Here is a 22715-nt window from a genome sequence, read left to right as displayed (position 1 = left end):
TTTGAAAGAGTCAATGACTGATAAATCTAGAAAAATTCCAGATTTTCTTATGGTGAGCGGCCTGCCCCTTCGTATTAATTGGCATTTTTAATGTAGCCATTGATACCTTGATGCTAGTTTAGCCGTATTAGGAAACTTCTATTTGGATTGAATTTTATTTTGACTTATAAAATGTCCAAGTTAAAGCAAATGTTTTAGTTATAGTTGTTTTTTTTTTGTTGAAATACCATTTCCTGTCTTGCAGTTCTGTTAACATAAAAATAATAATAGCTTTAAAGTAAACTTTTAGCAATTGCAAAATTAAAGGAAAATCTATTACCATTATCTTCTACCATTTTCTTCTCAGTGGTCTCAAGATTGTCTTGATCTCCACGAAAGGTGGCACCTATTCTAGAAGTGATGAGATTCAGGATATCATATCAGTGTCAGGATAAATATCACTTCTAAAGATGATATTTACCTTTTACAAAGGTAGAAAAGTCTCATACTACCTCATCTTTATTGTGGCACTTTTATAGATCACTGAGAAGCTTATCTTGTTAATCAATAAAATACTTCCTAAATAACCATCTTTGGTGAAAGAAAATAGCATGGTAAGACTCTACCCATGATTATAGTTTTTTATCAGAATTTGATAAGATTTTCTGTTTCTGTGAAACAATTATTTTGAATATTTTTCTTTTAAAGGTAACTTTTTATTAGTATAGAAAAACCTAAGGATTGACTAGCCTATGAATATTCTGTTAAAGGGTAGTTTTATAAAGAAAAAGGAAATATAATTATGTTATCTTTTATAGTGATAAAAATTAGTGTTTCTATGAAAGCCAAGATCTAAATAGCTTTTCATATAATTCAAACTGATTATTTGTAATGTATTTCCCTGGCTTTTTATATTTTTTTCAATTCAAGGTATTAACAGCTGTTAACATTTTCAAAATACTGCCATATGTGTATCCTTAAATATCTACTTAATGAGAACATCCAGGCAACTAATTTACTCTGAAATGATTTGTATTTTTCCTTTGGTATTTGCTACAATGAAAAGAAATTTGGAAAGTAGAAATATAAAAACTTGAGAAGGGAATTATTTATCACGAAGGGAAAAAAGTAATAATTTTTTTAAACATTAAGGGATTGGAATATTAAAAGATTATCCTCTTTCTCTTTTTTTGTGAGAATACACATTGAAGAACATCAGTATTATAAAATTCATCAAAAATGTTTTTAAATGTATTTACTGGACTGTAACTGAAATGAGTAAATTTTGAGCTAGGCATAGTGCCTCCTGTAATTTTAATTACTTGGAAGGCTGAGACAGGAGGTTTACGAGGTCAAGACCAGCCTGGCAACTTAATAAAACTCTCACAAAATAAAATGAGGACTGGGGATATAGCTCAGTAGCAGAGTGCTTGCCTCACATGATCAAGGCCCCAGTACTGCAGAAACAAAACAAAATAATTAAGTAAATAAATTTTGAGAATAAAAATGTGAAGATACAAAGTTTCTATTCAGATACATTTATAACACTAGGTCAACATTAGGAATATTTGAAAAGTGTAAATTCCAGAGTTGAGAAAGCATTCAAAATGATGGAAATATGTTGAGCTTACTGGTGAGAGAGAATGGAGCTAAAAGAAAATAAAATATTAAGAATTCAGGCATTACCTCAGGGAAAAGACTTGACAGTGAAAGGGAACTACTTAATTGCTAATAGCTTGTCTGGACCAGGCACTTAGCTGTGCTTTGGGAATCATCCTGTGCTAATCAGGAAATACACTTCACTTTTCTATTTTTCTCTCAAGCTTTTCAGGACCTATATCCTCTCCCTGTACACTGCCCCCCCCCCTTAATCTATAGCATCTTAATTCATACTGTAATTTTTGAAAATATGCTGAATGGATTTTTTTAAGTTCCTTAGCATTTTTGTATGAAAAGTCACATATGATGTTTCTATAACCATGCATTCACCTAAATAATTCATAGAGGGAATGGTTTAATTTAAAGGAAGACCTAATAGGACGATTAAAGGAAGCTTTTAGTCGGCCTGTGGCTAGATTTATTGATTTGGTGATCAAACCTGTGTTCTTTCCTGAATTTCAGCTAATGGCCAACTGCGGTCAAAACAACAGCTTTCAGTTAAAATTTTGACTTCTTGTAAAGAATGCTATAGTGATTAAAAATCCTTTAAAAAGTAAACAAGTGTGGCAATAGGACCCATATCATTATGTAAATTATACTTTTTGCAAGAAAAAACAAAATTTTATCATTTATTCATGAGCCAAAGCCATTAAGAAGATAAATCAAGTTATCAACTTCCTGTGTCTGAAGTTTGGATCATTTTATAGATCCATGTAGTAGAGCACTTCCTTCCTATGAAACAAAAACCTTGAGATCTCTGCTTTCATTAAAACTATTTCTCATCACATTTGACTATAATCAGAATACAGTTTATATTTTGACTTTGGTAGAGCAAATTTTACAGGAAAGTAGATTTAATTATAATACATTCCTGCAGACAACAAAATAATGTAAAGTAGCCTACCAATATAATTTTATTTAGAAATGTTAAGTAGTGCCCAAATGAGTAAGATTTTAAGTCAAGAAAAATTTTTGTTTCTACTTTGGGAAAGAATATTCTAACCATTTTTGTTTTAACATAATCAGTTTTACATTCACTTGTATTTCTAAAGAAAGAACAGAAAGCACAAAGAGTTTTTCTTTATTGATGACCTACTAGAAATGAGCAGCGCTATGAATCTTTACTAAGACATTGAACACAAAAAAATGGAGGTAACTTTTAAAAATAGATTGGCTTGTAAGCAGACATATAGACTAATGGTTATAATTGAAAGAAGTTTAGCACACATAAATCCTTTCTCAAAGTTAGTCTTTTACTTTGTGATTTTGAATAGCTTACTCAATCTTGAATCTCCCTTTGCCTTAATTTCCTAAAAAGTCTAGGTAATAATACTTGTCATTTGACTTCCTGAAGGTTAATCTGTTGTTAAGAAATGACCCATGGAGCATACTTGAAAATAATTGCTATATGTACCCATAACATAATAATGTGATGGTAGGTTTTCAAATATTTCATTAGTAGACCCTACAGAATCACATTCACTTTTTGTAGTCCATAATAGGCTTTCTTGGCTTGATCTGACAATAGAAAACAGTACAATTTGAATTTATGGTTTAGACTGCAATTAGATGAACAATTGCAGTTTCCTCTTGCTCTTCATAAGGTCTATGTAAAATTGATATTTGTCTTCTTAAGTTGATTACATTTGCAGGAAATAAAGAAATCATTTTGCCATGGTTATGATCAAATCTGAGCTGTCAGCCTTGAGAGCCATAGTGTAAAACTCAAGGAAATTACTAATATTTTGCTGACTTTGATAGAATAAAATCTGTATAAGCCAAGTGCAAACAATATATACTTGAATATACAGTTTTAAGTAGTAACTTCACAAAACTACTCTTATCAGGCTTGTATGAGCCTTACGTTGTCCCTTTCCCTCAAAGTAGACACTTTCCACTTTTAGTTTTGATGTTGAATGTTTCTTCTTGGATGTGAGTTTAAACAATCTGATCTGAATAATTTTTCACCTAATTAAATCCTTATATGTGAAACCCAAAGACTTTGTGTTTTGTTTTTAAAATATGTACTTACCTCACACATTCAACTTAGAATCTGAAAAGGAAAAATTTGAAAAGTCTGTTTCCTTACACACCTTCCATTTGTAATACACTTGGCTTTTATCAGTTTGGGGCTTCGAGAAGCAGAGGCCAAGATGCAATTATACCTGCAAGGTTTATTTGGGGTGAAAGACTAAGGTTATAAGGGAAGGGAACAGAAGATAGAAGTCTTCCTATCATATTGCAGGTCTGACAACTGAAAGGTTGAAAGGATTGAGCAGAACAGTTTAAAAAGTGCTGGATGGGGAATTTGTAAATAAGGAAGTGCTACTTGTAGTCGTTATTCCGGTAGAACCTCCACCTTGCTCCGTTACTGGCCCTTCGCAGGCAAGGAAAGGCTTTTGATACCCAAGGTCAGGGGTCAGGACTAAGGTGAGGTGAGAGGCATACCAATTGGGTGTATGTATATGTGTGTGTGTAAATTTTTTTTTTTAACCTAAAGGAGGTAACATTTTGATGCGAATATTTTAAAATTAGAATTGATAGGAAAAAAAGACAGCAAGATATAAAAATTTTGCTATCAAGACCAGACTGTTACCCCAGACAAGAAAAAAAAGACAGCAAGATATAAAAATTTTGCTATCAAGACCAGACTGTTACCCCAGACACTGCTGATTCACTGCCTCTTGAGGACAGGGTAGGTCCTTCACACTGGTAGTGTAATGTTTCAGAACTGTGCCTTCATCCCAAAATAGGACTACCCCAGTCTTATGCAAAGTTCCTCTATTGCTTCTTTTCCGATAAAAACTGCCTGTACTGGGAGTAGGTCCACTTGGTGTCATTTTTAAGAGGTTCATAATCAAAATGGCCACCAACTGACCCACTCATGGCTTACACACACGATAACTACGTACATTTTATATAAAAATAACGTATGTCTCGATGTGTTTTTATACACACGTCACTTATGACATTACTAGCTAGCAGATTCCTTGTCTGGAACCGTATGTCCATCTCCGGGGCCCGACAAAGTAGGTATTTAATGTTTATTCAAAAAACATGTGAGGAGATGCGTTAATCGGGAAAAGTCTACAGGCAGCTGTCCCTTTAGCAAACCATTACACACGTCTCTTTCCTACACTGATCTTTTTAGTCAGCTCAATCTTGTCGGGAGGGTCCGGGTCCTCGGTCAGGCCTGACCGAGTTCTACACCCGAAATGCCTGGAGTCGAGCATGGGGATCCAGAATCTGCCCTCAAGCCAACAAGCTGGCAATTTTCATCGGGCTACCGTGAACGCAGCCAGCCACGAGTGATGCTCGGAGTCCTTGGGACTCGACAATCGGAAAGCTTTCCCGCCGCCCAAGAGAAAGCCGGCGCTTAGGAGCAGTTCCGCCGGCGCCCAGCAGGGGTCGAGCGCGGCTCGGTCCAAGAGCGCGGGCGGGGGCGGTGCGCTCGGCGCTTCCTGTTCCGGCGCCAGGAGGAGCCGCGCGCTGCTGCCGCTGCTGTTGCTAGTGTTGCTGCCGCCGCTGCCGTCAGTCAAGCTGCTCCTGATCCTTCAGCGTCCATTTCCCTCAGAACCATCGCCGCTGCTACATCCTGCTGCGGGCTTGGATCTTGCCAGGTGAGGCTGCTTCGGCGCTCCTGGGGGTTGCGGAGGGGGCTGGGAGCTGAGATTGCGCGGTTGGCGGGCGCGGCAGCCGGGAGGCGGGCGCGGTAACCGAGGTGCCTTGAGTCATCTCCAGTGCTTGGGCCGTGGGCACGTTGCGGGGCCAGAGCCTCTTGGCCCCCTTCGCTCGCGCTGCGGGCCGCTCCCCCGCCGCCCCCAGGGAGAAGGCGTCGGGGAACGCTGACGTCGCGCTCGACGGGCTTCTCCGCGCTTGACGTCAGGCCTGGCTGGGGCGGGGCGGAGCAGGAGCGGGCCGACCCCCTCCCCCCTTCCCTGGCTGCGCGACCCGCTCCGTGGCCGGTTCGCTCCGGTTGATCCCGGACTCCCTTTGTTCGCTTGGCCCTGTCGGGCTTCCGGCCTTGTGCCCCTTAGCCGTGACCCCCGCTACCATCACTCCATTCAATAATTTCTAATAAAAAGGGAGAGAAAAGCCAGAATCGATTCTTACAAGAATCTCTGAGCTTATTATCAACCCGCTCAACTAGGGTTGCTACAGATGCATTAGATGACTACCCGTGACAAACTGCAAGTGCCAAGTTCTGCAACATTCGTTCAGGACTTAGAAGCACGTATTATGCATGGTCCCCCATAAATGTCCGGACCGTTTTTCTCTACCTTTAAAACGTCGTGCTCTTAATAGATGATGGTTCTAATGTCGAAGCACCAAATCAAATTGAACCGAAAAAATATTACAACCTTACTACTGGAGGTTGTGAAGCCCTGTTTTAAAACCGAATACTCATTACGGGCATAGCCCTCAGAAGTTTTTCATAAGTTCTTTGTTCAGTAGTGCTTTTTGGGCAGGAAGAATAGAAATTTTTCTAGTTAGTGGTGCCTCTGAGCGCCCTATGCAAAACTAATTTGCTTTAGAAACTTTTGAGTTGTATATGTTGGTATATTCTTTTTCTTTCCAGGAGGAATTGTAAATGCCCATCCCCAGTCTGCCAGTATGTTTCGGGATCCAGAAATCTTTGTATTTTATATTTTAAAAAGACTGGGCTATAGAAAAAGAGGTAACACCCCCTTTAAAATTGGGGTAGAACCCCATTATCTCAACATTAATATTTTCGCAGGGTCTGAGACTGCACCTCCGTGGCAGAGGTTTTCCTAGGTTCGATTCTGGGCCCCGAAAATAGATTGTACAGGATTGGGTGTAAATATTCAATCTATGTGGGAATTAATAAAAACCATGAAGCTTCAAGTCAGATTTTGCCATCAGATAAGTTTTGTGCCAAACTTAGGAAAGTCGTTAAAAATGTTTCTGAATTGAGAACAGCAGATAAAGGTTTATAGAGGATAGCGGTTGTAAAAGTTACTGTTAGTTGAGGTTTTGCTCTATACCAGGCAGAGATTTCTTAATTTATTTTATATAAGTCACATAGCAAATCAGTGAGGTGAATGCTATTCCTGTCTCCCTTTACCTTTGAGATTTGGAAAGTTGTACTTGGCCCGAGTCCAGTCAACTAGTGAAGAGCTGCAGTTTCACCTAGACAATGTACTCTTCTAATTTTATGCTATATTGTTCGTATACAAAGAAAGACAAGAGAAATTGGCATTTCTTGCCAACCCACTATTTTCCAAGCATGATTTTAGTCCCCATACAATTTTATTGGGTCATCTACATTGATGAAGAAACAAGTCAATTCAGGTAAACTGACTTTTAAGTGAAATGAGTCAAACCCTTGTTTAAGTATTTTCTGCTTAAATTTTCATATCTCTCTTTTTGCTTGCTGTATTCTGGCAAATCTGAACTGCTTGTGCTTCCTTACAGATTCTCTGGCCTCTCTCCTAACTTTTGTACAAACTGCTTTCCTTCCCCAGAGCTCATCCTAATACAACTTTCTACTCTCTTACTTTTCTCTTGTAGACTGCAGAAACACCGCTTCTCAGGAATATTCATGCCACAGTAATTTCCCCACAGCCCAGCATTGCTACCATATATGTTCCAGAAAGTAACTGAATAACTGTAAATGGTATTACTGGGAATTTTAAGTGCTCAAAACTTTTTTCCATCCCAATTTCTTGAATTGTCCAGTGTAAAAAATGTAATATAGCCTTATAAATTTGCTAATAAAAATTAGCATATATTCTAATTTAGAATTTGTTTTGATACAGTATAACCTTCCTATGCTAAACAAATGAACACAAAAATTCTGATTTACCTTAGCTCCCCGTTTTTTTGTTCTGGAGTACTAGGGATTGAACCTGAATGTGTGCTACATCCCTGGCTTTTTTTGTTGTTGTTGTTGTTTTGTTTTAAGAGACAAGGTGTTAAGTTGCAGGGCTGGCCTTGAACTTGTGATCTTCTGGCCTCATCCTCTGCAGTGTCTGGGATTATAGTCACCACACCTGGGTTAGCTTTTCTTAATAAATATTGTATGGTACTTTATATAATTATTTTTAATTGTCTGTGAAGTATCTATGAATTATAGGAAAATGGTCTCTTGTTTAATAGTTTGCATTTGTTGAAAGGATTGATATCCAGATCTCTTAACTGTATAGTTTCGTACTATTTATCACTCCATCACAATTTGATGTCCCTCTGAATTATTACTTGTCCTTGTAGCCAGTAATTTTATGGAATTCATCTTTCTTAAATTTCTACAATTTGTCATTCCCTCTAAAGACCTTAGGTGTTAATGAAATGTTTTTACTTTTTTAGTGTATGTCAAAAGAAATTTTGTACTCTATCTGAAATTACTATTCTTGCTGCTCAGAAGTGTTTTTCAAATAATCGGTAGATTGTGCCATAAAAACGTAATGGAAATTGTTGAAAGTAATAGTTTTAAATTAAGCCAGAAAGGAAGAATGAAAACATTTCTTGACTATAAACTTTTTTTTTTTTTTGACAAATTCAAGCTTACATTGGCTTCATCTTAATAATTAGCATAGTTCAGCTCTTTTAGAATAGCTGTTTATTTAGAAAATCTGTTTTCATATTCTGTAACTTTACTTATGTTGAATTACTGATGTTCCAACTCTTTATTCTCTTAACCTTTTTTACATAAAACTATAACCTAGAGAGCAAGTTGGAATGCTTCCAGTTAACGTGAACACTTTATTTTAAGCATGAAGAGCAGGTCGATTTACTAAGGCAGTGAGAAAAAACAGGAAGTGACCTATTCCTAATTCCGTTGATCTGGGCTTCATTATTTCAACACTTGATTTAAAAACTTTCAAACTAGAGTTGTGAATTTGTTTGAGTTTGTTAAGTAATTTATATTTATGAAATTCTTTAACTAGTTAACTGAATATTTTTCAAAAACTAAGAGGGAAGGAATAATTCTGGAAACCTGACCAACAAGACCATATGAAATTGAATGGGTCACATTGGTAAGATTCTTTGCTCCAGAATTAATGTGAATCTTGATACGGAACCATTTTGTTTCAGAAATGCTCACTATATTTGAAAAGTATGCCAGTCTTATATAAACTTTAAACTTATCATACATTGATAGTTTCTTCTGACATTGATCCTTGTGATTTCTATTGTGTAATGTGATTTTAGTGAAACACAAACCTTAATGTTGGAATGAATGGATAATTATGTTTGCAATATATTCAAAGTGTGGTTTTGGTATTTTGAATAAAAAGCAAGGAGATTATTCCTCATGGTAAATTATAATTAAAAATAAAACCTTTAAAAAAGCAAGATGGCTCAATATTAAAAAGTCTATTCATGTGATTTAACTGTATTAATAGGTCAAAGGATAAACTGAAATCAACTCATTAGATACTGAAAGGTCTTCAAAAAAATTGTCTTAATTTTTTTTAAGTAGGAAAATAGCAATAAATGAGCCTAGTAACAGGCATAAAGAAAATCTTCCTTACTGTAATTTTTTAAAATCTAAAACTAAAAATGAGACTCATACTTAGTCATTAGAAGCATTTCTAGGAAAGTTGAGAACAAGATCAATGTGTTCCTGTCATCATTTGACATTTCATTGTTGAAACCCTAACTGATATAAGAGCCATAAATATTGGAAAGAGAAGGTAAAAATTATAATTATCAGGAATCCCCAAAGAATCAACTGAAAAACATTTAGGAATAAGATAATTTAATGATGTCACTGCTTATGAAAATAATACACTAAGATTTTAAAAACCTTTCCCATATATATAAATAACCAATTAGAAAATATAATGGAGAAGAGCCTAGTTACAACCACAAAAAAAAGTTTACAGAAATCTCTTTTGTAAGAAATATGTAGAAAACAAACTAAACCAGGTTAGCTGGTGCATTCATTTATCCCAGCTAATGGAGGCTGAGACAGGAAGATTGTGTGAGCACTAGTTCAGTACCAACCTTGACAACATAGGGAGACTCTGGCTCAAAGAGAAAAGAAAAAAGGCATACCTTGAAAGAAAGGCCTATTTTGTTCTCAAATGAGGTTTGACATTTTAAATATCTCAAATATCCCTTTGATTAGTCTGTGAATTTAATGCATTTCCAGTGAGAACACCAACTTTTTTTTTAACGCAATAATAATGGAAAAAATAAACATGAGAATATTCAGGAACGTCTGGGAAAAGCAGGATAGCTGACCCTAAGTTTTGTTTTAAAAATGCTACTACATACAGATCAGTAGAAAAGAATAGAGTCCACCAGATCTGAGGGAAGTGATTGAGGCTCTGTTTGTTAGGAACTTAGGCTCTGGTGTCAGACTATATGTGGGTTTGACCCCTTCTCTACTTGTCACTACTCTGAGACTTTAAAGAAGGTAACTTACTAAGCTTCCTTTTCTCCAGCTGTAAACTGGGGGTGATAATTGAATTTGCATTAGAGAAGTAAAGACTTTGAGCATTCAGTGATAAATATTCCACAAATAATAGTTGTAGCAGCAATAAAGTCTTAAATGTAGTTTAATTGGTTGAGAAAGCTAGGTTATTTGGCAATTATTTCTTGGAAGAATTTTAAATTTTAAACAATTTAAACCATAAACATATAATTTTCTTTTTAATCTTGGAGTGGAGAAGGCCTTCATAAATACATCACAAAATCCAGAAGTCATATATAGGGAAAAATTAAAACTTATATACCAAAAAATGCCATTTAAGGAGTCTACAGTGAAAAGGAACTAGGTATAAAAAAATTTTGTCTCGTATATGACAGCTAATTTCCTTACTATCTTACAAACCAGTGGGGCAGAGGGGAATGTGGTACCACTAAGTAGTGAAATTCTCAATGGCAAAAAGAGTATCTTCTATCTGATTCTATTCATACAGAGTTAAAGAACATGCAAAAGTAAACCCAGAAGTGATGGTAGGGAACAGGTAATTGGAACAGGAGCATAAGTAAATTTTCTGGAGTGATAGAAAACATTCTATATCTTATTTGGATTGGTTACAGGGGCATGTACAATGGTCAGATCTTCTTAAACTGAACATTGAAGATTTTTGCATTTTATTGAGTGTTAATTATATTTCACTTCTAAAATGGTGGGGCTAGACCATATAGCTCAGGGGTAGAGCACTTATCTAAAAGCCCCAGCTTCAATCCCCAGCACTGCAAAAAATTAAAAAAAAATTAAATTCTGCTAAATGTGGTCCAACGATGACAACAAATTCACAGAAAAAGAAAGGTAAGTTAAGTAGTAATAAAAAGTTATTCTTACAGGGCCTGTGGCACACACCTATAATCCCAGCTGCTCAGGAGGCTGAGGCAAGAGAATTACAAGTTCAAGGCTAGCCTCAGCAACTTTGCAAGACCCTGTCTCAAAATAAAAACAATAAAAAGGACTGAGGATGTATCTCAGTGCTTAGGTGCCCCTGGTTTCAATCCCTGGTACCAAAAGAATAAAAAAGTTATTCTACCTTCCACTTATGTAAGTTAAAATGTGATGCCAATTTTTAATCTGTCATGATTTTAAATGATATATAGCCAGGCATGGTGGTGTACTCCTGTAATCCCAGGGATTTGGAAGGCTGAGGCAGAAGGATCACAAGTTCAGTGCCAGCCTCAGCAACTTAGTGAGACTGTGAAAAAATAAAAAGGACTGGAACGACTGGGAAAATGCTTGTGGAACATCCCTGAGTTTAATCCCCAATAACACACACACACACACACACACACACACAAATACACAAATGACATATAAATTTAATAATATCCAGAGAGAGAGGGGTGACAATGTAAATTGAGATGTATTTCTCAAATAGTTAACTTTTGACTCTAAATTCCACTCATGGTACTTTTATATGATAATACATGCTCACACATGAGCAGAGTTAAGTATTCAGACATGTTCACTACACCATTGTTACAACCTAAACTGCTACAGAAATCAGAACTTAAAGTGTGGATCAGACTGGGCTTCATGGTATGTACTTGTTGTCCCAGCTACTTGGGAGGCACAACAGGAGGATTGCTTGGGTCTGGGAATTGGAGACCAACCAGGGCAACACGGAAACCTCCTTGCTTTCTAGTCGTTCTTATATGATGTGCAGCCATTAAAAGGGATTAAGTTGATAGACCTATATGAACTTGTATGGAAAATTTTTCCTATAAAGAAGAACACAAAATAAAACGATGATTCCCTGTAAGTAAAAATAATGTATTTATAGAAACTTCCCAAGACTATGTAAGAAATGATAAACACTGATTTTCAAATTTTCTTTCTTTCTTTAGGAAAATGTCTGATGAATTTTCGGTAAGTTGATGTTTATCCTTGATGAGTTTTTTTTGGCTCTTGAGGAAAAAATGGTCCGCTCTAAAAAGATGCTTGGATTTTTTTGGCATATGATTTTAATAGGTGATTTACCTTTATTTACGGAGATACAGCATGTTTGAAAGTGTATCCAGAAGTGTTTGTGAATCTTCTCTTTTACCCTTTATAGTAGTGGTAATCTCAACATTTACTGAAAATTATCTTCTAGCAGGCACTATGTTCATTGCATTACATAAAGTATCTTACTTTACCCTCAAATTAACCCTGAAACTGTTTTTGAAAATGAGAAAACTCAGAGGGCAGGTGACTTGTTGGAAGTAAAACCAGAATTTAAATCCAGATCTTAACTCTAAATTCTATTTTCTTAATGACTCTGGTGTATTAATACAGCACAGAAATGAAGCATAGTATGATTGTATTTAGAGAAGTTGAACTTCTGAAAAATTTGCACTGTAAATTTGTTAATCAAGGTATCACCTCAAGTTTTATATTAAATGGCGTAGTTTTTCAAATGAATAGCTTAAGTTTTGAAGAGAAGTTTGTAATCCCTCACTCTATTATTTTCTAATCTATTTGAGATTATAATCTTGTTGACTTTTCCTAGATAAGACAAATAAGATATATTTGTTTTGTATTCCAGTTGGCAGATGCGCTACCTGAACACTCCCCTGCCAAAACCCCTGCTGTGAGCAATACAAAACCTGGTCAGCCTCCTCAGGGCTGGCCAGGTTCCAACCCTTGGAATAACCCAAGTGCTCCGCCTTCTGTGCCATCTGGACTCCCACCAAGTGCAACACCCTCCACTGTGCCTTTTGGACCAGCACCAACAGGAATGTATCCCTCCGTGCCTCCCACCGGACCACCTCCAGGACCCCCAGCACCCTTTCCTCCTTCTGGACCATCATGCCCCCCACCTGGTGGTCCTTATCCAGCCCCATCTGTGCCAGGCCCTGGCCCCACAGGGCCCTATCCTACACCAAATATGCCCTTTCCAGAGCTACCTAGACCATATGGTGCACCCACAGATCCATCTGCAGCTGGTCCTTTAGGTCCATGGGGATCCATGTCTTCTGGACCTTGGGCACCAGGAATGGGAGGGCAGTATCCTACTCCTAATATGCCATATCCATCTCCAGGGCCATATCCCACTCCTCCTCCTCCCCAGGCACCAGGGTCAGCACCACCTGTTCCATGGGGCACTGTGCCACCAGGAGCCTGGGGACCACCAGCACCATATCCTGCCCCTGCAGGATCGTATCCCACACCAGGACTCTATCCTACTCCCAGTAATCCTTTTCAAGTGCCTTCAGGACCTTCTGGTGCTCCACCAATGCCTGGTGGCCCCCATGTGAGTGTTCAATTAATTACTTCACATGCACTAGTAGTTTCATAAGCACGACTGAAAGATTGCTTCTTCCCAGTTCTGGATGGAAGATTAGAGGCTTTGAAAACTTTTAAAGGTTGCAAATATATCAAATGAGTAAATTTGAAAACTTTACATACAGTATTTAAAAGGTTAAGAGCAAAAGTGTTCCTGGTACTAAAAATAGAAAAATTTCCCAAAGATCTCTAAAGGGTTTATAACATAGTGAATGATGTTCTCAACAGCATCCTTTGATAAACTCTGAGATGCATTTAATTGGGCTGTTTTGTTGTGGTTTCTTTATATCTCAATATTATTTTATAGCATCACACTAAAGCATAGTTTAATAAAAGTAATTTCTTCCTGTCTGGCTTGATATGGAGGGAGAGTGTTTGAGAACCTGATGCTGAGTATGTAACAGACATTGCCCATCTTTCAGGCAACTCCCCTAGTGTTTCTCAGCCTAAGTTTTGTTTGATTCCTAGCAGCATTGAGCTTGAGATTATACTACTACTCCTCATTGTGAGTTAAATGTAATACTTCTTGCTTTACTGTCAGTCAAACTGAAATAGGGCTGACATTTTAGTTGAGGAGTCTATTGGGTATATGACTGGAAAAAAAAAAAAAAAGTACCCTACTCCTGTGAGGTAAGCCAAGTGAGTATCCAGAGTCAAGATTCTCCTTACAGGAAGGGGGTGGGGGAGAAAGAAAGAAAAAGATCTGTTAACCCACAAGATAACTAACTAGATCTCCACCTAAATTAAATGCCCACCTCAGCTGTAAAAACGTCATTAGTATAACTTTTCTATATATATTCTCTGAAAAGTTTTTTTTTTTTGCTAATTGTATGCCATAGTAAATGAGATGACTTGCTGTTTGGGTTTATTAAGCAATAAATTTATTTTAAGCCACAGGAGTTAATAATAAACTCCATTTATAAAATTAGAAGTTGACTTTTTCTTTTTTCTATTGCAGTCTTACCATTAAGTTAACAGTGGATGAAGAGATGGCGCTTTGCTTTTTGAAGTACATATATATGCATGTGAATGCATATATAAAAATTGCTGGTTTCACTATTCTTAGAGGGCATTCATGAAAGAACAACTCTTGCACCTCTCAGAAGATATTTGCCTCTTGGATGTGTAGTACAGAACATAGAAGATAAAAACATAGAAGTAAATCATTCAGGTGTGATTTTATTTGGTTTTCATGGGGGGGGAGTGATTAAATTGAATAGCTCTTTGATACGATTTGTTTAAATTATGAAACTACACATTTAGAAATCTAAGATGATATGAATTATTGTTAAAATATTTTGCCAATGAAGTTGCAGATTCTAAGTATTTTTCTATAATCACTCCCCTCCCCAAATAAACTTCAAAAACAATCACATTATGATTTAAACAAATGATGCCTCTGAACATTTTGAGCTGCTCTGTGTGATAAATAAACGTAGTCCTCTTATGGTTTTATTTTGGATATACATTTTAAAACTAATTATTGTCAGATATTGAGTTCATTCTCCAGCCACTGCTCATTTTTATCCTCAAATATTTAGTAAAAACTTGTGATTTGTTTTATTTTTGCCATGTGGATCATATAACTCAACTCTAAAGTCTGCCTTTATGAAAACTAATTTTATTTTGCATGGCTGGGAATAGAGCCCAGGGCCTCACACATGTTAAATTGCCCCCACTCGGCTGCACCCATAGCCCTAATGCTTTTTTTTTTCTTTTTAATCCACTCAGAGAGATATGTAAATTATATTCTTGGAGAGCTGATATCTGTTTGTATTACTTTAGGATGAATTATAAGTTATGCATATTGCTTTGGAAAGAGCTCAAGGAAAGAATTGTTTTGGGTTAAACCTCAAACCAAATTGCTTCATTGCAACAAGTAGTTTTCGTTCCCACCAACCCTGAGGCATGTCTTCTGCCCAGACCATTCCCTGAAGTCTCCCTCCACCCCCCAGTTCTTTAGAAGGAACACATCTCTGATGACTCCCTTATATAGAAAACTGGCACACACTGGGGAGTCTGTTATCAGATCATATAGAATATATAGCAGTTATGTTTGGAGAACTTTAAGTCATAGAGACATGACTGTTCTCTTTGTACAAGTGTGAATCAAAAATGTTTCTGTCTTTCAGAGTCTGGTTAAGCTATGTCATTGTCTCCTGCATAGTTTCCTGAATCTGTAAAGTATTTATGGTTAACGGTTAAGTTCTGTATTTGTTGTCAGGGAGATAAGTGGAATTGAGTACCATCTTTGAAAACATTATCTTATACAGTGAAAATAATAAATTGTAGATCTCTGCAACTGAGTTTAAAGCAGTGTGACTGTGTTGCTTAAATATTGAGTATTGTTTATAACTACCAAAACAGCTTTGGTTGCTTTTTGGCACCTTGCCTTTAAATCAGTCTTAGATTTGGGATAGATCTGACTTTATTTATCAAGTAACATTTTGAAATTGTGAATGTATCCATTGGGTTACTAAAATATATTGTGGATTTCTCAAATGAATATAGAAAAGATTTATGCTGGAGCTCTGTTTTTTATTTGAAATAAAATATTCAGTAGTTTATTTCTCCAGTAATTAAAATGTCAAGAATGCCTAGAGCTGCCAGTTTAATGCTTTGATAGCTACCTCCTTTTAAGAAAAGAATATGGTCACCTTTTGAGAGGAACATCAGCATTTAAACCTCCCTTGTTTTAAGTAGGTGATAGATTCAAGCTTTCAGAATTGGCAAAGGTAGAAACTAATTTATTTAGATGTCTTCAGACTGGGAAATGTTCTTAGCTCTTACATAGTGGCAAGAGTAGTCTTTTGTTGTTGTCGTTCTTTCAGTTCTTTATAAGGACAGGTAGTAGCTATCTATCCACAAGACTCTTAGGACCTTGGTCAAAATAGTCTCCAGTCTGCAAAACAGGTAACCTTAGGTATCATAGACTAAATCATCAGTCAGTATTCAGCTGTCAGTGAACTGGAAGGATAAGATAGGAAAATGAGATAGCAGCAAAGATACCTCTATTCATAGTTATTTTGACTGACCCAAATTGAGATAACTCCAGCTTTAGGTGAAATTTTTAATGTAACACCACTAAAAAGGTAGCAAGTATGGAAATCTGTAATTGTGGAGTCCATTTATTACAGGAGAAAATCTTTTGCTAGAGAATTTGAAGGGCCATGAAGCCAAGATTTGAAATTACTACTCCTAAATGTATTTAATAGCGTTGCTAGTCACCCATAGTGCCATTGTAACTATGACTTTGTTTCCAAGGACTTTATGACTGGTACTTTTATCTTTGTAGAGCTCATTTCTTCAATTGTCCAGGGTTTGCAATGGGGATGTCTCAATTCTTGTGGGTACTCTGGGCCAAAAGATTATAAGTTTAGGGTGGAAATAAGAAGCAAAAGTTTCAGTGAACAAATGAGGAATAGCATATGGGGTTTTCCTCTTTGTAGGAAAATAATGCTTTTAAAACAAGTCATGCCTGATGTAATGGCACACGCCTGTAACCCCAGTGACTTGGGCGGCTGAGGCAAGAGATCTCAAGCTTGAGGCCAACCTCAGCAACTTAAACCCTATCTAAGAAAGGGTTGGGGATGTAGCTCAATGGTAAAGAGCCCCTAGTTGAAATCCTCAGTACCAAAAATAAATATATAAATAAAACAAGTCAGGCTAGGCCAAGATTGGTTTATGGAAAGACGTTGGCAAGCATATTTGGTCTTAAGGAATACACATCAAATATGATATGTTTACATTTGGGTTTCATATAAGAATTAAATAATTGGACTATGTTCAAGAATAATGGTGTTCTGGAGTTAGAATCTTTTTTTAAGTTTTAAAATATTGAATCCACAAATAACCTTGAAAAACAGAAACCTAGACCTTAGATCCCATTCACACACAATTATTAAAAATTCAGTACTCCTTAAAGGAGGACTTCATCCAGGCATGGTGGCACATTCCTGTAATCCTAGTGACTCAAGAAGCTGCAACAGGAGGATCTCAATTTCAAAGCCAGCCTAAGCAATTTAGGGAAACCCTGTCTCAAAACTTAAAAAGTGTAGGGTATGTGGCTTAGTGATTAAGTGCCCCTGGGTTCAATCCCCAGCACCTAAATAATAAATAATGAAGGACTTTCACAAATACATGGGCTTGTCCAGGTCTCACCTGCCACCTTTTCATGCTTTTGAAGATGCTGTTTACAGCTCTGACTTATTGTGTAAAGAATATATTGATTATTCAGGAATAAACATTTTTTAATTAACCAAGGACCATCTTCCTTATTTGTCCATTTTGCCATTGTTTTCAGTAGAGAATAATAGTTCAAAGAAGCAAAGAGGTAAATTTTTGGCCTAAGTCACAATTACAATGAAATATTTTCTATAAGTCAGTTTGCCCATGATATACATTACCTCAGAAATAATTAGTGCTGCCTTTTATCCTCAAATGTACAGTTTTTGAATCTTGGTATAGGTGAAAATAACTCTAAAAATTTCCATTAAGACTGGTTTGCATATCAGTCCGTTGCCTGCACTTCTAAATAATCAGTGCCAGTGTCTTTCTCACCCCAGGTGAGGTAGAACCAGCTTCATCAAATGCCAGGTCACAGATTTCAGAAGTTACACAGACCTTCAAGTATTACCATTATTTGAAAAGCATAAACCTAAATTCGGAAAAATCACTAATAAAGTGCTTAGAAAATGGTGGGCATCCTTCAAGGGAAGACTGTAAACTTAGTAAAGCAATATTATTAAAAGACAGACACTGTTCTTTTTATTTTCAGAATTCTGCCAAGGGAAACAAAAATTGCCAATAAAATAACCAGTATTAAAATTGCATGCAAACTTCTGGCTATAGAAAACATCTGAGGGCTGTGTTCATTCAGCAGACACTTATACGTCTGATCAGGTGCTATGCCAGAGGCCAGAGAGTTGCAGGCAAATCCCAGTCCTTGAGGGGGTCCTAGTCTAGCGATGACCTTACAGAATTCATTAGTACACTCATTATTAGTTACCTATTATAAGAATATTTTAGGAGATCTGCTGATGGAAATTACAAATCAGTTTTGGAGCAGCGGGTGTGATAATCTTATTTTTTTTTTTTTTTTAACTTAGAAAACATGTTTCCAGAAGTTAGTGTTGATCAATGTAGCTATTCAAGTGTGCAGAATAATAGGGTGTTCCCCCCCCCCCCACGCTTCCCCTGGTTAAAGGCACTTTCCACTGCCTGTCACTGATTAGCAGGTACAAATTTGTTGTCATTAAGTAAACTTGATTTATGTGTACTCTACAAAGGTTTTTTTGTAACTTTTCTTAAAATTGTGATTTTTTTCATTGACTTAATGACAAACTTAATGTATGTAATTGTCTATGCATTTTAAGTTACACTGCCTAAAATGTGATATAAGACATATACATTTGTTTGTATTATGAACTGTAAGCAATCTGAGATGTTAGGTTTTATCACCTGCTGCTGTATCTGTAAACAAAGAAAAATGTTGCTTTAAGAAGTAATTATAATTAGGAGTAGGCTATGGATGTGATACTTGATATTTTTTAAGATAAACTTGTTTGCTTTTGTGTATTATACCTGAAAGCTTTTTTTAAAAAATGTATTTTCATGGTTTTACAGTTTTCCCATGTATTTATTCTCCAGGCCCAATTCTGGGCTGCCCTGAGAAGTCTTGAGTCTAATTACCGATTTATTGTCATAAAGAAAACAAGGCCTTGAGATCCCTGTGTGTGTGACCTGCGTTCACTCAGGAATTTAGATTGGCTGCCTGGAAAGAGCCCTTCCTCCATAAACCCCTTTTAGAAACACGGTGTCCACTGTGACAGTACCTTTCCTCTCTTCAAGGCTGGGCCACTCTTTGTAACCAGATTATCTCTGCAAAGTCAGGGAACCTTCTCACTCCTCCCCAATTGCCACCACCCCGCCTGCTCTTAAAAAAACGATAGCTACTTTGGCTGTCACTGCTGCACGTTTAGTGAGGGTCATATTAAACCTGGGATAGTTGACCATTTCCCACAGGAGTTTCTTGGAACTCCAGTGTGAGGATTAACAAATAATTTGCAGTCCAGTCTATTGGAAGAGATTTCTTCTCTCAGCCTTGTAACTGAACAAAAGGCAACTCTGCTATCCTGTGTTTCCTGACCCAGGTGGGTCCTTTTTTACCACCGTATTAATACTCCTAGCATCAGGCCTCTTGCAACATCTCTAAATCAAAATTGAATCCTATTAGTTACCTCTTTTAAAAAAGACACGCTAGAATTCTAGTGCCAGAGGAGAACTAGGGCTGTCCCAGGGAGTTTATTCCTGTAGCATTTAAACATTTTCCCTCATTTGGACAAATAAAGTAATTTCTTTTCACACTTGTAGTGCCCTGCGGTTCTAGAACTCAGGAAACTATCAAATGAGTAAAGCTTAGTCTCTCCCCACTGCATTTACTGGAACAATTCCACTTTTATGTATTTTACTCACTGATAAATTAGAGTGGAAGGAAAATTAAAAACTGCTATTGGAGATGCTAGTTGAGGTTTGCTTAAATAATTTATGGTCACAGGTTCCCAAGTAGAGTAGAATCTGAGGCCATCCAGGATCCTAACCCTAACCCTAGTGTCAGTGACACATAAGAAAAAAAAAATTTTTTTTTCATTTAAGCTCTTGCTATGGTGGTTTTATGGCAGACCTCATTTTATTTAATGGTTATTTATATTGTTGTAGTTTTAAAATAGCTTCTTTAGAGATAAGAAACCATGTCACATGAGTAATAGAGCCAACCCTCCTTGTCACCGAGAATGTGTCCACTAGGTTAATATTGTGCATCCAGTACCCATTTGTGCAGTTCCTTGGTGATTAGTTGAGACCCTTCCCTTTTCTCTTCCATAAGATGTCCTGGCTTGTTTTTTCTCTTAAAGCGCCACTGAGCAGGTATCAAAGCTGTGGGAAAACTTTACTAAGATAACACTGGTTAACTTTCTAGATGAAGAAGCCAAAGTCAATTGAGCTTTGCAAATTGTCCCACTTCTCAACTGGTTTTGTATCCTGGGAGCTAGTGAGAGCTCTTCTGTAGGCTTTTTATACTGCTACTTATTCCACTCAACACCCTGGGACAAATACCTACCAGTTTACATACACGATGCCATTTAAGCCTTACAACAAAAAAGACAAGTACAGTTCTTATCCTCATTTTATCGGTGATGAATCCCAGAGGTTGTAGAGATCACATAGCTCCTATGTGGAACTGGGACTAAAGTCCTGGGTGTGACTTGTATCAAATCTTTTGCCCTAACAGGAAGCTGTTTACCTGAGAACAGTTTTTCCATGTAACATGTGCCTAATACGAGCCTTTAGTGTTATACTCCCAAAACTACCCAGAAAGTCAGATCCATAACATTATTGAAGGTTATTTAGCAGACCTTCCACGTATTTTTGTCTGGGTTTTACTGGATATTCACTGAAAAAAAAAGCTGGTGTTTGAAATGCATAGTGAATAATTACAGTTCTTAAAAGCACCAATTTAGAATTTAAAAATTGTATTTTCAGAAAGGCAAATAACGTTCAAAGGTGTAGCATTTGGGAGTAAGTTTAAGATACAGATTCAAGAATTTTAAAAGGTAGTAAATGATCGAACATCTAGCTGCAGTGCAGTGGGGCAATCACTGGAGACAGGAGCATCCAGCTGTGGTAAAGACTAGGCCACGGGTGGCAGAGTGGCTGAGACAGAAGAGGGCTCTGTTAGCAGCAGATGTGCAGCCAAGATGCACATGAACTGGACAGAGGGTGGGAGAGTCAGGGAGGCTCTGCCAAGTATGGCTTGACAGTTCTTTTTTTAAACTTGCCAATGCAGGACATGCTGAGTTAAACATCTTAACTGTTGCTTGGTTACTGCAACACACAAAATCCCAAGTATTAAATGAATACCTGGATCATTTCTTAAAGGCCCAAAGAAATCTGTACCCAAAAAGAAAACCCACTGAACTATGTAACTAATGATCAGGACTTACTTGAGCTGCTTTTTTTTTTTTTTTTTTTTCTTTTTTCTTTTAATAGATGAAAGATGAAGATTAATGTAAACTAGGAAAAGGCACTTAAACTTCACAAGATTTCTCATCTGAAAAGTGGTACTATGTCTCCACCTCTGGCGGATCTATAAACGAAATGATGAAATTCTACAAGGCAGCCCATTATGGTTCAGTGAAAAAAATTGATGGAAATGCACAGGGCAGTTTTTATTTTGAGGTCTGAGTTGAGTTCTAGACTATGAGTTGGGACAATTGGCTAGCATCCTGTGCTCATTTGCCTCATTTGTAAAACAATAGTGCTCACAGAACCATTAGAGGAAAATATTCTTCCCTTTAGCCAAAGAGATCCATTTGGTGTCTCAGTATTGTTGGAAGAATGCTCATCTAATATGGTACCTGAATTCACCTTTTTAAAATCAAATTCTCAAACTTGAGGGTGAAAAGTGACATGGTGAAGCTGGGTGCAGTGGTACACACCTGTAATCCCAGCAATTTGGGAGGCTGAGGAAGGAGGATCACAAGTTTGAGGCCATTAGCAATCTAGCAAGGCCCTAAGCAATTTGTTCTATTGATTTTTTATTTTTTAGTTGTCAATGGACCTTTGTTTTATAATAATTTATTTATTTATGCATGCATGCACCATGCTGAAAATCAAACTCAGGGCCTCATGCCAGGCAAGTGCTCTACCACTGAGCCACACCCCAACCCCCAGTCCTAAGCAATTTAACAAGACCCTGTCTCAAAATTTTAAAAATGTCTGGGGGGCTGGGGAGATAGCTCAGCTGGTAGAGTGCTTGCCTCACAAGCACTAAGGCCCTGAGTTCGATCCCCAGTACTGCAAAAAAAAAAAAAAATGTCTGGGGTTTGTGGCTTAGTGGTTAAGTGCCCCTGGGTTCAATCCCCAATACCAAAAAATAAATAAATAAAAAGTGACATGGTGAGATGAAGATATTTCTTTTTGAACACCAAGCTTGCACTATAATCATGCTTCCCAGTTTGCCCAGAACAATTCTGGTTTATGTTTTCCAGGCATAATTATTTATAATTTCCCCTTACATTCTCAAAACACCCTGGTTTTAAGAATAAGTTATATGGTTATCCTAAATACAGCAAAAAAAAAAAAAAAAAAAAAAAAAGTACTAAGTTTCAGTGAAGAGCATTTATTTCCTGAGAGAAAAAAACACGTTTTAGCATAGAAAATAACTTTCAGTTCGTATGCATTATTTAGGGTATTACTTATTCTGTCTCTTATAAAAGTAAAATGTCCAAGTCACTTAATTAAAACCACATTATCTTCAGTAAATCTCAGTGACAAGCTGAGAGCACATTACAGTCCTAGAACCGGA

The 22715-nt window shown here is 36.9% G+C and overlaps 1 protein-coding gene across 2 annotated transcripts; it reads left to right on the top strand.

Annotated features, from left to right (window-relative positions):
* Window positions 1-5177: 5177 nt before the first annotated feature.
* On the top strand, window positions 5178-15658 carry MAPK1IP1L (mitogen-activated protein kinase 1 interacting protein 1 like). 2 transcript variants are annotated; one of them, XM_079121406.1, is made up of 3 exons: window positions 5178-5258; window positions 11932-11953; window positions 12612-14030. In XM_079121406.1, the coding sequence occupies exons 2-3, from the start codon at window positions 11936-11938 to the stop codon at window positions 13362-13364; spliced, it is 771 nt and encodes a 256-aa protein (XP_078977532.1). In that variant the 5' UTR covers window positions 5178-5258; window positions 11932-11935; the 3' UTR covers window positions 13365-14030. The 2 variants fall into 2 exon arrangements, with proteins under 2 accessions (XP_078977532.1, XP_078977533.1); XM_079121407.1 differs by lacking the exon at window positions 5178-5258 and adding an exon at window positions 14310-15658 and having other exon boundaries at window positions 12612-13319.
* Window positions 15659-22715: the final 7057 nt, after the last annotated feature.

This window comes from Sciurus vulgaris, assembly GCF_902686455.1.
Source record: "Sciurus vulgaris genome assembly, chromosome: 2".
Classification (NCBI taxonomy): Eukaryota; Metazoa; Chordata; class Mammalia; order Rodentia; family Sciuridae; genus Sciurus; species Sciurus vulgaris.
This window is presented reverse-complemented; position numbering and strand designations above follow the sequence as displayed.